The 17036-nt window shown below is 58.8% G+C and overlaps 1 protein-coding gene across 1 annotated transcript; it reads right to left on the minus strand.

The window, feature by feature from the left end:
* Positions 1–157: 157 nt before the first annotated feature.
* Positions 158–6740, minus strand: TBX10 (T-box transcription factor 10). Its single transcript, XM_057317220.1, has 8 exons — positions 6734–6740; positions 3937–4204; positions 3751–3852; positions 3158–3329; positions 1786–1941; positions 1404–1471; positions 1097–1191; positions 158–673 (listed from the first exon to the last, which is right to left on the minus strand). The coding sequence occupies exons 1-8, from the start codon at positions 6738–6740 to the stop codon at positions 384–386; spliced, it is 1158 nt and encodes a 385-aa protein (XP_057173203.1). The 3' UTR covers positions 158–383.
* Between the last annotated feature and the right edge of the window lie 10296 nt (positions 6741–17036).

A 17036-nucleotide genomic window follows, 5' to 3' on the forward strand; every position in this document is an offset into this window, starting at 1 on the left:
GGGATATGACTGGCACTGGGCAGAGCTTTGGGATGTCTGCAGCCCATTATCTGGGGTCTGGGTGTTCCTGAGTCCCTCCACCCCAAGCCCCGAGGACAGAATGCTCTGACTACTCATGCCAAGTGGTTTAATGTTGGCGGAAAGGAAGAGGTAAAGCAGGGTTTGGAAGAGTCCCCCCACAAGGCAGAAGGGGACAGGTTGGGGGGGGGGTAGATGGTTTCAAGCCTGGCACCTTCTCAGCCTAACTGTGATTCTGGGCAGGTTGCCTCCCTCTCTGGGCTTCCACCTGCCCTGCTCTCCTTGGGAGGGGACAGGGTCTCTGTACAGGCAAGGCTGGAGGGGACAGCATTCAGGGCAAGAGAAGTCTGTCCACAAGGCCCTTATCACTGAGGGTCCTGGACAGGCCCCAAGCACATGGCAGTGGGGGACAGGAGCCCCAGCCTAGCTGGGACGGGCAGGCCTTCCTGATCTCTGTCAGCTTGAATACTGGGGAGGGGATACGGTGTTGGTCGGGCCCTTGGGATTCTGAGGGGACTTGAAGCTCCAGGGTACAGGCCCTGGTAGCTGAGGGACTGGTAGGTGGCTGGGGCCAGCAGAGCTTCAGGGGGGGCCAGCAGCTGATGGTGCAGCCGGGCAGATGTCCTGGAGTTGGAGGCCGGAGCTTTGTTGGGGTCTGAGGGAGGATATGGTCTGAGTGGACCCCAGAGCTCCCCTCACATCCTCCCCGTTCCTTCCCTGCTCCCATCCCATTCCTCCTCTTCTCAGCCTTTGCTCTTGTTCTTCCCTCTCCCTTCCCTCTTCCCCACCTTCGCTCACTATCCAGACACTTCCTGGTTCTTCCAGGCCCAGCTCAGGAGCCACCTCCTCCAGGAAGCCCACCTGACGCTTCCACCCCTTCACTTAGAACCTTGTCCCTGTGCTGTTCTTTCTGCCGTTGGTCCCAAATTGTCTCAGAAATCTCTTATCTCCTCCTCTTTGTCCACACAGGTGCCCAGTGGGCTTGCTGAACATGCTGAAGCCCCTTGCTGGGGGCCCTGTGGCCCTGTCACCTCACTTTCTGCCCATCATGTAGGCTCTGGTCCTACTGGGGGCTAACCTTTTTCCTGCCCTGCAGGGCCCTTCAGCAGGCAGGGACTGAGGCTGCTGTGACTCTGGGCTGGGATGCTGAACAGGGCTCGTGGAGATAGAGTCCTGAAGATGTGACAAGCAGGAATGGAGGCAGGAGGTCAAGGGGAGAGCCCAGGCCAAGGGTTGTGATCAATCAGACAGTGGGGACCCCGGGACGAGTCTGTGGGCATGACCCTCAGAGAAGGGCAGGAGCCGAGGCCTTAGGAGAGGCCTGGGGTGGGGGTGAGGGGTTGGGTTAGGGCAGCCGGGCGGAGCTGCCAGGGCCCAGACAGTACCAGGATTCCGAGTCCGTCTCCCTAAAGCCCTTGGCAAAAGGGTTGCTGGCTATTTTCAGCTGGGTGATCTGCAGAGGAGAAAGTACAGTTATGGGTCAACCCTGAGCCAGGGAAAGGCTACGGGGCCCCATGTTCAGCCACCCCATCTTCTCTGGACATCCCAATCAGGAGGCCCAGGGACCTGGGCCCTTCAGCCCAGGAGCCGTAGAGCCAGTGGGCATGATGGCAGGGGAACGACTAAGGGCACAGGTCTGCCGAGTCCCTCTTAGAGAGGGAGAGAAGGGCAGGTCTGTGAGCATGTGGGAGCTCAGATCCTTGGGCCTCAGTCTCCACCCCTGTGAAATGGGCTGGCAGTTGCCTCTTGAGCTGTGGCCCAACCCACCCGGTGGTTCTGATAGGCTGTCACGGCTGTGAACTGGGTCTCCGCGAAGATGAAGGACTTGAAGTTCTCCTGGGCGTAGCGCTCACTGTCCTTGCGTGGGTCCACGAAGACCACGTGGAATCGGGGCTGGTAGCGGTGCATGGAGTTGAGAATGATCTGGAGGGGGTGCGGAAGGCGGTGTGCAGGGGAGCAGCAGCAAACCCTCCCTGAGGCTAAGTCTTCTCCAGGGCGGGAAGACTGCCTTTCTTACAATGGGGGCACAGAGTCTGGCCTCGGGAGCCTACGGTTCTGCAGCAAAGTCCCCTTTGTGTTTGAGCATTTTTGCCACTTTGTCTTCTCTCAAGTCCACATCCCACTGTCAGCTTTACCTTCAGAAATATCCAGACCACCACCTCTGACCACCTCTCCCATCCCACCACCTCTGCTCCGCCTGGCCACCGTCATGTCCCCCTGGATTTCCTCAGCCTCCTCCTGGCCGGTCTCCCTGCCTCCACCCAGCTTCTCTGTCCATTCTGCGCACAGCAAGCCCAGCGAGCTGCTGCATGTCACTCCCGCTCAAAAACCTCCTGGGGCCATGCACAGAGTAAAAGCCAGAACCTTCTCTACAGCCGACGGGCTCTGCAGATCAGCCCTGGCAGCCTCAGGGTCTCTGTCCTCCCATCCCCCTTACTCACCCCACTTCAGCCACATGGGAGCCTCCTTGCATTCCCCCCAGCGACTGGCACAACATTCTGTAGCCTCAGGGCCTTTGCACCTGCTGTTCTGTCCCCTGCACCAGCTCCTACTTCTCTGTGCATGGGCTGCCTTCCCCTTTTCCTTTAGATCTCTCTTCAAATATTGCCTCAGCAGCTTCTAAAACCCCCCCTGAATGGACCATTCACCTCTGTCTCAGCCCCCCTCCCTGGTTCCTTTTTCTCCTGGCATTTATCACCATCTGACACACTGCTCATGGGGCCTTCTGGATTCTTTGCTTACCGTCTGCCCCCTACCACAGGAGGTGAGCCCCATGGGGTCAGGGATCTTTGTCTGTTTGACAAAGTGGCAACGATGCTGTATTCTTACACCCACCAGGGGCCTGTCCCGTGGAGGGCATTCCATAAACACTGTCTACAAGGAGGACAGTGTTTGCTGGAACATTCCCACACCTCCAGCCCACTTATCCACCTGCTTGGACAGTCCCCTCTGCTGTCCAACCCCTGGCCAGGTGAACTTGGCCCCCAGCATTAGCCATCAGTAGCGGGTGAGGGTGCTGGGCACCAAGGCCACTGGGCATTAACGACACGGCTAGCCCTGGTCCCAGGCTTCATTACAGTCAGGCCTCAGCGTCCCCAGCCCCGGCCTAAACCCCTCCCCGCTGTAGCTGGGGCCTCACGTGGCCATTGTCGTCCAGCAGGTTGTTGGTCAGCTTGAGCTTGTCAAAGGACACAATCTGGCGCATCCACTGTGCGCCCTTGGCCGGTGAGTCCGGGTGGAAGTGCACGCGACCGGGCGTGATCGGGTCTGCTTTGCCTGCCACCAGCCAGGCTGAGCTGTGAAAGGCGTACCTGGGGAGCAGAGCAGGTGGCAGGGGTGCCCCATCTGTACCCCACAGCACTCATCTGCTGCCCCCACCTGGAGCCAGGACCGGCGGGGCAGATGGGCCATCCCTCAACATACTACCCATGCACTGTCCCCACCTCGCACATGAGGAACGGGAGAGCCCAAGAATGCTGTCTGGCCTTGAGTTCCCTGTGGCTGCACTGGGCTAGCCCACTCTGCCTGCCCAGGCTAGTCTGCTGCCCACTTGAGATTGCCGGCTGCCCTGAGCTGGGCTCCCCCGCTGCCATCAGGCTTCCACTGTGGCCCCAGACTAGGCCTCCCTGAAGCTGCTCCAACCGGCCCCGGCTCACCCTGGAGAGCAGGTAGGGGTCTGCTTCCCGGCTCAGCCCCTGCTATTTGAGCGGCTTCCCTGGCCAGCCCCCAGACCTGTATCTTTTGTCGTCCAGAGGCACGAAGTCCATGAGCAGGGCGTAGTCAGCCAGCATGTCCATGCCCAGGATCTTCACCTGGAAGGTGGGAAACATCCTCCTGCGGGAGACAGGGGCTCAGCAGCCCAAATGCGGCTCCCGCAAGGCCCCCTGTCCCCGCCACACACACACCCGCTGCTCACACCTGCCTGCCTTGGTGACAATCATCTCTGTGCCCAGCTGATTGAACTCCTCCCACAGAGCCTTCATCTCCAGCTGAACTGTCACGCCGGACACACGTGGGTTCTTGGGGCCCTGCTTGCTGGGCTCAGCCATGACTCGGGCCCCCGCGGAGCCAGTGGAAGGGCCTGATGGAAATGAGGAGTCCAGCCGGGGCTCCCAGCTGGAGCTGGTCATGCGCAGGGTGTAGGGCTCCGAGGACGCATGTACCCCGAGGCCAGCAGAGAGGAAGGCTGGGGAGAGAGGATGAAAGTGTGGGCCGCTGTTGGCCTCACCCCTCTGCCACCAAACTAGCTCTCATCCTTCAGGCTGCACGTAGGCGTCTCTTCCTCCAGGAGGCCCTCCCTGACTGCCATGCCTGTGTTCCCAGAGTACCCCTCACTGAGTATGACTTCATGAAGTAAATGCTAACTTAAAGCTCCTGGAGGCCAGAGACAGGGCCTGTCTGGTCCCCCAGGGAATCTTTGAGCCATCAAGTGCTCAAAGATTTGAGCACTCAGAGCCACGGCTTTGAGCAAATTGCTTCATCCCCAAGACCCTCAGTTTCCATATCTGTCACAAGGGGTTCTTAATACCTGCCTCCTAGGGTCCATGTGAGGATTTGTGAGGATCCATTCGGTGCCTGGCACACAGCAGACCCTTCAAAAAGGACCCCTGTTACACAAAATAGGCTTTGGGAGGTTGTGGGGTTCGGAGCGTCCTGGCTCTGTGGAGACCCAGCTGCCTGGTGCTGCTCCAGGAGACGTGAGCCGAGAGGAGACCCTGGAATCGGCACCGGGGCCTCTCACCCATGCCTGAGCGCGGAAAAACTGCCCAAAGCCCGTCCCCAGCGGCCCATCCTAACGTCCTTCAGCTGTGGCTTCCTCCCTTTCTCCTAAAATTCCGGTTTCTGATGTGCAATCCTGGAATGAGCCTTGGCCAAAAGTTTTGCCACCTTCTAATCTTGAAAAAAAAAAAAAAAATCCTAACTACAGTGAGATACTACTTTACACCCACGAGGAGGGCTATTATCAAAACCAAAACAAAAACCAATAACAAAGCAAAAACAAGCAGCGGGTGGTGGCGAGGACGTGGGCGGGATGGGAAACGGTGCAGCGGCTGGAGAACACAACGGCCAGACGCTCCAGCAACTCCACTTCCAGGCATTTCCCTAGAAACTGAGAATTGCCCAAAGGAACGGGGGGCAGGGCCCTGAACAGATAGGAGGACGTCAGTGTTCACAGCAGCACGGTTCCCAATAGCCAAAAGGTGAAAGCACCCAAATGTCCATTGATGGATGAATGAATGAGCAGCCTATGGTCTATCCAGACAATGGAATATTATTCTGCCTTAAGAAAGGAAGGATATTCTGCCATATGCTATTACACGGATGGACCTTGAGGACATTACGTGAAGTGAAACAAGCCACACACAAAACGACAAACCCTGTGCGATTCCATGAATTGTCTGACTCATAGACGGGGGAGGGGGTAGGGCAGAGGGAGTGAGTGTTTAATGGGGACAGAATTTCAGTTTTGCAAGATGCAAGAGTCCTAGAGACGGGTGGTGGTGATGGGTGCACAGCAGTGTGGGGGCCCTTCATGCCCCTGCACTGTTCACTTATAAATGCCTAAAATGGAAATTTTTACTTTATGTACATTTTACCACAATTTACAAACTAAAACTAGGGGGAAAAATCCTGAAACACTGACTATTAGTTTCTAGCCGCCCCCTAAGGGGCCAAGAGCCTGGTAAAACTGAAATTCCCCCTGGGAAAAGGTGGATTTCAGTGCTGGGTGGATGGACAGACAGACAGAGAGATGGTGGAGGGAGGTTCCTGGTGGGGTGTACGTGTAATGAGCAGACAGGTGGGCGACCCGGCCAGAGCTGGCGCGTAGTAGGTGCCTCATCTGAGTGTGGCACTCAGGGCCTGTGGCTCCGTACTCGGCAGCCCTGAGGGCCACGTACGAAAAGCGGTCCCTCACGAAAGCCCCTGGGAGTTCTGCGGTCTGGGGGGGGGGGGGCTCTGAGAGGGAGGGGCCACATCAGCTCTGCATCCCCCAGAGGGACATGACGGCTACACGGCTGATGTCCCCCCAGCACCCAGACCAGGCCGTCAGATGCACAACTGTCCATTGTTCAGACCCCTTGCTGGGGCAGGCCCGTCATCCAGGGATCCTCTGCGGCCCCAAGGGAGAGGCTCAGGGCTTCCCTGGGCCTGGGGCCTTTGCACAGGCTGGTCACTGGCTCCTAAGTCTTTGACGAGCCCATCCCCTGCCCACCTTGGTCAACAGGCCACCCCTGAGTGCTCTCAGGAACTTGGGAGGGGCCTGTTCTCTGCCTGGTTCCTCCAACGGTCAGCATCCCTTGGGGTCAGGATTTGACAATTTCCCAGGAGCATGGAGTCAGGTCTGGGGGGGAAGTTAGAGGCTTCTTGTCCAGCTCCCCCACCCCTCAACCTTGATACTCAATGGGTGAGGCCCAGAGAGGGGAGGGGACAGGCCCAAGGTCACCCATGCCTGAAAAGGCTTTCCCTTCCCAGTCGGGACTCATATACCCCTGCCTGGCAGCACCCCTATATTTGTATCTAGGTGGCTGTGAGTCCATCAGCCCTGCCCTGGTGGGATCTGAGGCCTCAGCGTGGGGGGCGCCTGCACCACCCTCTTGCCCAGGACCTGGGTCCGGTGGAGTTTCCTTGGTCCCCGCATGCAGTCCCTTCCCTGCCCCATTCACCCTGGAGCCTGAGGCCAGCTGTGGGGCCACCTCCGCTGGCTACACCGTACCTGCCATGGGGACAGCCTGGACGTTGACTCCTGGAGGAGTCCTGCTCAGCGGAGGCCGGCTGCAGCTGCCAGTTGAGGGGCCCCTGCCTGCTGGGAGCGTGGTCAGCCACTCTGGGTCTCCTGGCCCAATCAGTAGCACAGCTCCGTTCTGCAGGACTGTCCTTCCCTCCGAGAGATCGCTCACGTCTTGCTTCTCCACTGGAGCCCGGCCCCTGGTCTCTGCAGGTGGGACCCTGGTTCTGGGGGGACCCCTTCTCCAAGCCACGCTCAGACTGGACTGTGCGAAGCTGCTTGCTGGGCTTGTCCAGCTCCAGGCGTGGTGCTGTGTGGGAGGAGGGCAGGTGGGAAGGCTCTGACGTAGCAAAGCCTCCTCTCCCCCTCCCCGTCCCCTTTCCCAGCTCCCTCCCTTCCCCAGCCAGGAGTCCCCCAGCCATTCCTGATCAATGGACCCAGGCGCAGGGTGGGGGCCCATCTTGAAGACCCATTGGGTGGTCCTCAGGGGCCCAGGCCCGGTGAGTGGGGGGGCTCGGCACCTTCAGGGCCTGGGGGAGGCTGGGGAGGCTGCAGGGGCCACAGGAGCATGAGGGCTGGATGGCAGACATGCTGCCCTCTGGCTGGGAGCCCGACCCCTGACCTGGGGCTGCTGGCACACTGTGGCCTGGGCCGCTGGGGCAGCAAACACGAGGGGGCAGCATCAGCAAGTGCTAGCAGAGGCAGAGCCCCTGGGCTGGGGGAGGAAGCTGGGCCTTGCTGATGGCTCCAACCCATGAGCTGTGCGGTGCTGGTGGATTCCTGACTGTCCCCGTGCCTCAGTTTCTCCCTCTGTAGTAAGTGCATAATCTCTTCTAACTGGGATAGACAGCAGTAAGCTGTTCCTATCCTGACCGAGGGGGCCTACGTCGTGCCCACAGGGTGGGAGCCTGGCCCAGGTCAGAGGTCACTGGTCTGTCTGACCAGGCACCTTCTCCAGGCCAGCCATTCAGGGACACACAGATCACCGGTCAGGAAGGCACGGGGGGTGAGGCACCCCCAAACTGGTTGCTATCAGTTGAAAGTGCTGTTTGGCCATTTCATCCCTGCCATACGGCCCAAGGAGGGTTATCGGGCGCGACCCCAAGCTAGCCCGCTCTGGGAGGGTTATTCCAGCCCCCAGGCCGGAGCTAGATGAGAGCACCTCAGGCTGTGCCGGGCATACTTGACTGGGGTCCCCGAGGCAGGCAAGACCCCCTCTTCCCCAACACACCTTCTCCACTGGGGACGTGGGATAGGCAGAGGCCCGTATCTGAGACTGGCCATGGAGGGACCAAGGGCTGGAGGGGCTGCCTCTCCCACGTAGGACACCCCAGCTCCTCCCCAAGCCCCGTGCCAGGGGGCTGACCTCTCCTCCCTTCATCTTAGGGGTGTCACCTGCTTTGGTCTCCCATACCCCAAGTCCCTGCGGGCAGAGCTGGGAGAGGTGGGCGGACCCCTGGCACAGACCCATGCCCAGCTTTGCAGTTCCCTGTGGGGCAAGAGAGGGGGCTTCTCTGGGCTGGCGAGGGTCCCAATGGCTCTCAGGAGCCAGCCAGTGGGGCGCGGCCAGCCAGGCCACACTGTCCTGGGATCCACAGTGGGGCTGATGGGAGAGGGGAGAGATGACGAAGGGGCTTGGGAGATTCCCACCAATCCTGGTGGCTCCCCCTCAGCCTAGACTCCCAGGAGCGGGCCAGCCTGGGTTCTGCTGGCTACTGATGTGCGTGCGTGCTGCGGGCCGTGGGATGGAAACATCCCCACGCACATATGTGAGCACACTGACTTACAACCCACATGCGCACAGATGACCTCAAGGCCCGATGCCCCAACCACTCGTGAGCACGCGCATCTCTCTGGCACACACACCACTCACACAGCGCGCCTCTCCGCACAGCTCCTCCCCGGCTGGCCTGCCCTTCCTGCCCGAGGCGCCTGCTGGCCCCCTGCCCCCTCATCCATCTTGCCTGCCAGCCCGTCCCCGGTGCCCCCATATCCTTCACACCTTCTCATCTCACGGCTCAATAGAGGAGGCCGCGTGGCAGCTGTGGCCGCGGGGAGATGGATGGGCCAGGCAGGGGTGCGGAGGGGCCGGGGAGCGATGCCGCCCGTGGACGGAGCGCCGGACCCCCCAGGCACCCTGTCAGGCTCCGGCGGGTGTGGAAGCTGTCAGGCGGTGTCCAGTTTGGGCTGCGTGGACGCCCTGCAGGGTGCCTGGGTCAGGACTGAGGCGACCTCAGCAGCAGACCTGGAGCCCGTGCCCTCCTAGGTGCTGAGGAGTTCCAGCCAGCCTCCCTGGTAGGACTTCCCCTGCCCCAAGCCAAGGCACCCCTTCCCCGCATCCCTGCACCTGGGCGGGCTGTCCTGGTGGGGAAAGCCTTGTCGCGCTCCACCCCTTCCCCAGCCCGGCTCCTCCTGCGCCCCCATGGGCACTGGGCTCCTTACACAGTGGAAATGCACATCTGGGCTGTGTGCCCAGCCACGTATAGACCCCCCCAGAAGGACGCCCAAGGTACTTTGGTCTTGGAAACACGTGTGTGCAGTCACACACACACACACAGCACCTGGGCAGGCACACCCAGGGTCACCCACACACGTGTGTCCATGTACACGTGTGCCCATACATGGGCACACGCTTCTGCTCTCTCAGACTGACTCCCTGGCCCTGGGAGTGCAGACAGGCTGGGGGGACCCCTCTGTTGTCTCCAGGACAGTTTTTCTCCAAGTGGGATCTTTCCCCTGGTCCCTGATAGGCAAGCATGGGTACAGAGACAGGCACCACTGGCCCCAGGACACACAGCATGTCCAAGACAACGCTGGGCCAGACCTGCCCCAGATCCTGAGGTCACAGAGGGACCATGCAGGACAGAGGACATGAATCATTAACCCCTGGACATCTTCCATTTTACATATGGGAAACTGGGCCCAGAGGTATGGGGCATGGCAAGAAACAGGGTGTACAGCAGAAGGCCAAGGGGGGCCCTGGGCTCAGGATTGTGGCTGAGGACCCACTGTTCAGATGGGAGGGCTGAGGCTGGCCAGGTCTGGCATGGGTAGGGACCTGGGGTGGGGGCGAGAACCAGTGCCGGCAGGGCAGGCCCAGAGAATGTGAGCTTCTCAGTCTGGAGGGAGGCAATGCCCTTCTCATAGTAGATGGCCTCGTGATGAACACGGGGTACACAATGGACTCCCCCTCACAGAGCACATCCTTATCACTGAACATCTGGAAGATGGCCACACTGGGCTGCGGTGGCTGGAAGTCTCTGTTGTGGGGAGAGAGCCGAAGGCCAAGGCTGCTGGGGCTGACCTCAGCCCTGGTCCCTGTGTTTAGAAATGGAGACACAAGTCTCCTTAGAAAGACCGTTGTCATTGTGGAAGTGTAGCCTAGTGGTTAAGGGGCATCAATAGTAAAGCCTGGCTTCGAATCCTTGTGAGCTGTGTGACCTTGAGCAAGTCACTTAACCTCTCTGGTCCTCAGCTTCTTTGACTGTAAAATAGGAACTATAATATCTTCTCCTATCATCCTGAGGTTTAAATTAAACAGTTAATAGTGCTTAAAACAGTGTCTGACACACAGTAAATATAATACAAAACTTTATCTAATTTTTAAATTGTGGGAGAAATCAGGGGCGCCTGGGTGGTACAGTCGGTTGAGCGACCAAATCTTGGTTTCCTGCTCAGGTCACGATCTCAGGGTCATGAGACAGAGCCCCATGTCGGGCTCTGCACTCAGCGTGGAGTCTGCTGGGGTTTCTCTCTCTCCCTCTGCCCCTCCTACTCATGCTCTCTCTCTCAAATAAATAGATAAAAAATAAAAATAAACAAATAATTGTGGAAGAAATCACACAAAATAACCGTTATGGCTTAGCGTCTGTGAGGAAGGTGGGCGCCAGCCCTAAACACTGAAAAGAGGGTGCCCCCTCCACCACAATGTTGTTACAAGTCAGAGAGCACTTCAAAATCAAACACAAGTTTAAGAAGAGAAAAAAAAAATCCAACCAAGTTCTGATTTTTTTCCTGCAAGCATTACCTTGGTTCTTTAAACAATTTTGAAACGTCAAAGTCTTTCCAATATTTCTTTCTCTTCTGTGCCCGTGCTCTGCAGTGCCCTCGGCCCGTGGCGGGTCTGTCTGCTGGGTCACTCGCACGCCGGGCCACTCCCATGGCAGGGGATTCCGCTTGCCTGGGGAGCCGGACTCCGCCGTCCCCGGCAGGGATGGACGGGGCTGATAGAGGAAGGAGGTGGAGGCCCCTGGGACAGAAGACCGTCTTGCAGAGTTCAGTATGACATTTTGGTCATCTCTGATACTGACGGGGTCCCCACCTGAGTTCCACTGGCAGGAGAGGACCCCGTGGCCCAGAAGGACTCATCTTAAAAGGAGGGGGCTTGGTGGCTCACCGGCTCAGGGGCAGATCTCTGCGGAGGACAGGGGAGGGCTGGAGCCCACAGGGCATGTGCCCCCCCCCCAGGCCTCTCTCGCCCCCGAAGGCCAGTTGGGAGTCTTGGGGAACAGTTACTAAGGAGGCTAGGGCCTGGCACCCGGCGTGGGCAGCCCCGCGGCAAGGACGCTGCAGGACACAAAGGCCACGGAGGGCGTGCACCTTGTTCGACAGCGACCCCACGTGGCAGCAGGCAGAGTGGTAGCTGCTGGGCGGCCCATTCTTCTCCATCTGCTCCAGGCCAGACGTAGCAGCAGGATTCCTGTACCATTCGGGAAGGGGAAGCCTGCAGAAGGCCTTGCTGGATTCCCTAACGTGCAGAGAGATGCTCGAGGAATTAACTGGAAAACAAAGAGAGGGTTCCATATTTGCGCCTCCAAGCAGGCGAATTGGGCTGTGGCTGCTCCGTATCCTTGGCCCTGACCAGCCTGCAGTCAGAACGGGCTTCCTGGAAGAGGTGCCATCAGTCTGGATTTTTCTGAACTGGAAAGGGGAGAATGGGCATCTCAGCAGAGGGTGTGACCTGCTGGTGGCTGAAGGGGACTGTATGAGGGGGGACTTCAGTGCCAGCCTGGTGGGCAGGGCCGCCCAGCGACGAGGGCACTCCAGGTGAGGAAGGTGCTGGTGTAGGTGTGGTTGAGGTCCCGGCCCGGGCCGTGACGGCAGGCCGCTGGGGCCACCGGGTTGGGCAGCACAGGCACGGCACAGAAGCTGGGTGTCTGCGGCTCCCCTGGGCCTCAGCCCCGGCGCTGGGCCACACCTCTGAGCCCCAGGGGGCGAGGGGGCCGGCCCTGGTTGACTCTGATAGCCATCCCTGACAAGCTGTGTGACTCAGGGAGATCCAGCTCCTTCTCTGGGCCTTGGCTCCTGCCTGTGGAACGGGAGTGAGGCTCTCTCCCGGCCTGGGCAGCTGCGAGGAGGGAAGGAATCAAGAGGCAGTCACAAGCTGGTAAAACACTGGCACCGCACACTTAGGCGTGGCCAAGGGCAGAGGCATCGGGAGGGTCAATGGGATCCACTCTGCACTACAGCTGGGGAGACTGAGGCCCAGAGAGGGGTCGGAACCTGTCGGGGGAGAACGACACAGTGTGGCTTGTCTTAACGACCTACTCTGGCCTGGCCCACTGCCCCGAGGCCCGGCGCTGCGCCTTGAGCCTGAAGGGACCCTGGGACTGGAAGGTGGGGGAGGGGCAGTGAAGTGTCCCCCAAACTGAGAGGGCACCGTGAGGCCAGAAAACGAAGCCGGCCGCCCCACGCAGTTTACTCAGGGTGACTCCCCTGACGGGGCATCGAGCGGACCACGAGCCCACCGTGGGGTTACCTTCCGCCAAGTCTGGACCTTAGTCCTCGGATTTTACACCGCGAGGGCGGGCCCAGGGGGACACCGGGGGGCCAGCAATGGGCTTGCGTGCACCTGACAGCTGACCATTGACCAGATCTTGTGGTGTCACCTGTGTGTAGGGAGGGGACGCACCACGTGACCTCTAACAGAGTCATGGGAGGCCAAAGTCAGCCTCCCCGATCCTGGCCTTGGTGGGTATTTGTGAGGTAGGGATGCAGATCTCCAAGGGGCCCAGAACGCGCGGCCCCAACGTGGAGGAGACGGAGCCGAGGATGCTTCCGTGCCATTGGTGCTCCTGCTCCGGGGCCCACGGCTCAGCCTCGGGACAACAGGGCCCTGGCGTCGCCTCCCCAGGAGTCTGGATTCCACTGTGCCCCGGAGTGGGGGCCCATTTAACTCTCACACCAATTCTAAGAGGGAAGTGGGATCCCTGCTCTGGAAGAGAAGGGAGCGGAGGCCCCGAGAAGTCGAGAAGTCGAGAAACAGGCCCCAAGGGCACCCAGCCCTCTGGGGGGCGGGGAGCGGGGAGCGGCTCCAAGAGGGCAAGAGGGTGGGACACTCGCCCGAGCAGAGGTGGCGAAGGGGCAGTGGTAGAGGGAGGGCGCCCAGGGAAGAGGGAACAGCTGAGCGGAGGCCTGGAGGAGTCCCAGGCTCTCTGAACAGTTCTGTCTTACCGGGTCCTAAAAAGCAGGACACGATTTCGTTCCTTCCATGTCTGGATGATGCTGTCCCCGGGCCTGGGCCGGCCCAGCCAGGCCTGAGCGAGGAACAGGCTGGAACTGGGAAGGGTGGAGCGAATAGGGGATGCTTGTGGCCTCTCTGTGACCTGACCGCCTCCCCCCAGGGTGGAGGTGGGAGACGGAAGGCAGGTTCCTGCTCCACCAGTTAGAGGTGAGCGAGAGTCCCATCCTGGGGCTGCTCACCGCCCCCCCATCCTCGCCCCCGTGGCTGTCCCCCAGAGCCACATTTCCCTTGGAGGCTTTGTGTCCTCTCTGAACCCCAGCAACCGATGGCCAAGAGGGTGAAGAAGGGGATGAGATTGGTGTGGTGAGGGCAGCAAAATCCCCTGAGAGTCTTCAATGAGCAGGGTCTTCTGTTCTCTGCTCAGCGGCCCCACTGCCCAGACTGTGGCTCGGTGACCCTCTGATGCTTCTCGATCCCTCGGACTCCCTTTTCAGTCCAGAGCTTATATCGAGGAAATGACTTCCTGGGGCAGGGGTGGGGAGGGAGGGCATCTTGTAGACCCAAGCCCTTCTACCTGGGCCACCTTCCCACCCACCACTTCACCCATCTGCCACCCAATTGCCCATCGCCTCATCCATCCATTATTGAGGAAGGTCACGGAAAAACAGGATTGCTAGTTGAGCCATGCCCTGGACCAGGCACTCGGAGGCTTCTCACTCCCTTCCCTGTCCTTGGAATGTGGGTTCGGCCTGCCTTTCCTGCTCTCAGAGGCTGCCCCAGGACATAGCCATGAGACGATGGGGTGATGTTGCGATCCAGCATGGGCTTCTTGACTGTGCCCAGTTAAGGCCTTTCTTCCTTCCCTCCTTTCTTCCCTTCTTTCTTTTTGAAGATTTTATTTATTTATTTGAGAGAGAGAGGGAGAGCGCTAGCAGGGCGAGGGGCAGAGGGAGAAGCAGACTCCCCACTGAGCAGGAAGCCGGATGCGGGACTCGATCCCACGACCTGAGCCAAAGATAGACTGAGCCACCCAGGTGCCCCAAGGCCTCTTTCTGTATAAACTTTGAAGATTTGGCGGCAGCGAGGGGATCCACTTGTCTCGCTGCGGCCCGAGAAAAGCCTCGTACGTAAGTTCGGGGGGGCCAGCAGACGAGCTGGGAGGGAGAGCTCAGGTGCTGTTTGCAAAGCTGGGAGGGCGCAGGCCGCCCCAGATGAAGATCCGAGCGCCGAGCGCCGTGACAAAGCCTGCCTGGGACGCGGACAGGTGGAATCTCTGAGAAAAGGGGGGAGATGAAGAGGAGAGTGTGTCACTTGTCGAGAAAACTAACTGCTCCATGCTTTCTGAGTCCTCACGTCAAGACATTTTTAAATAACCCTAGTGGCCCCAAAAATCCTAGGAGAAAACTTGGCATTCTTTCTCTGTCCTTTGTGTGCTGGGAAAACAGCTCTAAATCTTGTCCGGGCTTGAAATGTAAACACCCCAGGAGATAATAACCAAAACATTGGCCACAGAGACTGAAGGCAAAAAGGAGGAAAGTGGTTTTTAAATTACAGACTGGGGGCGCCTGGGGGGCTCAGTGGGTTAAGCGTCTGCCTTCAGTTCAGGTCATGATCCCAGGGTCCTGGGATCAGGTCCCGTGTCAGGCTCCCTGCACAGCAGGGAGTCTGCTTCTCTCTCTCCCTCTCCCTCTGACCCTCCCCCTGCCCCTCCCCCTGCTCCTACGCGTGTGCGCGCGCACGCTCTCTCTCTCTCTCTCAAATAAATAAATAAAATCTTTTAAAGTAAATTAAAATACAGACTGCTGGAGAGGCGCTCTTGTCAGATGCATTATACTGAACTCTCATTTGTGTTCCTGCAAAAGTGCTTCACCTTCCAGGAGATTCTTGGAAAAGACCGACAAGTAGAAATTTTTTTTTTTTAAAGATTTTATTTATTTATTCGACAGAGATAGAGACAGCCAGCGAGAGAGTAGGGGGAGTGGGAGAGGAAGAAGCAGGCTCCCAGTGGAGGAGCCCGATGTGGGACTCGATCCGGGAACACCAGGATCACGCCCTGAGCCAAAGGCAGACGCTACCCAGGCGCCCGACAAGTAGAAATTTCTGATAACTAAGATCATGGGGGAGGGAGAGAGTGATGAAACTTCCAAGTGCTCCCCCAAGGCTACCTGCCTAGCCCCACGATCTGTCGTGGGGTGGCAGCCAGGGACCTGTCCCTGTTCTCCTTTCCCACATCAATGAGATGGGCCCCTTCCGGTGATGATACAATGTTAGCAAGGGAAGGTTTGCCTCTGCAGCCAGACCCCCTGCAGGCTTTGCTGGAACATCTTCAAAGGACAGAATGGGGCTAAACCTACAGGAAACCCAAAAGGCAGGCACTGCTGTCAGGTTTTGGGTTTTGTCTGGTAAGACTCATGTTGTCCCCAAAGCTGTAATTGAGAAGGCACAAGCCGATCCAGCCCCGCCGAATGTGGAAGGGGTGGAAGGCTTTGTAGGGATTTGGGGATTTGGGATGACTTTTAATGCCCACCTGGCATAGTGACCCGTCCCTCATGTTGCGTGGTGAAGAAAACGCTCCTGCGGGCTGGGGATCAGAGCTGCAAGCCAACCTTGAGAAGGAAAGCTGCTAGCAAACCGGATTAAAGCTCTGGGCGTCTCCCAAGCAGGGCTGCTGTCCCAGTTCGACGTGTCTGTGCCTCTGAAAGTTATAAGCCAGGCACTGCAGTAGAGTCAACAGAAAAGGACGATGCCCTGAGGGTTTTGGCCCCAGCTTTGGAAGAGGGCAGGAACCCAGAGCCCCCGGAGAGCCACAGCTCCGACCTGTGTACACGGTGCTCCTCCGGAGAAAGCCTCCCACATGCCGCCAGCAGGCTGAGCTCAAAGCAGTCGGGCCAGTGGTTACTCATGAGCCATGGCCTTTAACCCTTTGCACTGACAGCGGGTTGTTGGAAAGGGATTAACCTTATAGCTCGGACCATGGGAAGCTGAGGGGAGGAAGATCAGGAATAAGGCTTTGTGGGGGCAGGATATGTGGAAAGGCATTTGGGTTCACCTGCAAGAGCCCGAGGTAGTCCTCTCAGTTTTCCTATCTCGGTGCCTAAGGCACAACCCCTTGCCGTCAGGGAGCTGATGCCACAGCTCCCGGACCAGCCGTAGCGACAGTGACTGACTCCGGAGTGGACACGGCAGGTTGGGATTGGGTGCACAGGGAGAGGGGCCACCACGGTGCCCCCGCAGGGTGGCGTCCTTGATGCCCGATTGCCCTTAAGGTGCAGTGCCTTGGTTCATGCAGTAACGGTAGGTCCTGTGTGCTCTAAACGACGGCCGGGACAATCGCCAGGAACCAGGGGCCGTACCAGAGCTCCCGGCCACTGAGCGCCGGCAGACTGAGTCTATCAGCCCCTCCCTCTGTATACGCCTTGGTTTGCGTGGACACTGCGTGTGGCCTAACCCAAGCCGTCCCTTGTCGCCGCGCAGACCTGGGAACTAGAGAAGTTGACCACCATGTACAGATGGCCTCGTTGACTAGATGGTCAGTGGGGGCCACAGGTCAAAGGTCATGGTTTGCCAGACCAGGTAGTAAATCATGATACCGAATGGAGGTCCCATCCCCCCTTCAACCCGCAAGCAGCAGGGCTGGTAAAAAGGGGAAAATTGAGTATTAAAGCAGCAAATTCAATTTTTAAAAAAAAGTTTTTAAAAGCCTTGTCAGTTTCTTAAGATTTATTTATTTATTTATTTATTTGACAGAGAGAGAGAGCACAAGCAGGGGGAGTGGCAGGCAGAGGGAGAAGCAGGCTCCCCACGGAGCAGGGAGCCAGACGTGGGGCT

The sequence above is a fragment of the Ursus arctos genome, unplaced genomic scaffold (genome assembly GCF_023065955.2).
Source record: "Ursus arctos isolate Adak ecotype North America unplaced genomic scaffold, UrsArc2.0 scaffold_23, whole genome shotgun sequence".
Taxonomy (NCBI): Eukaryota; Metazoa; Chordata; class Mammalia; order Carnivora; family Ursidae; genus Ursus; species Ursus arctos.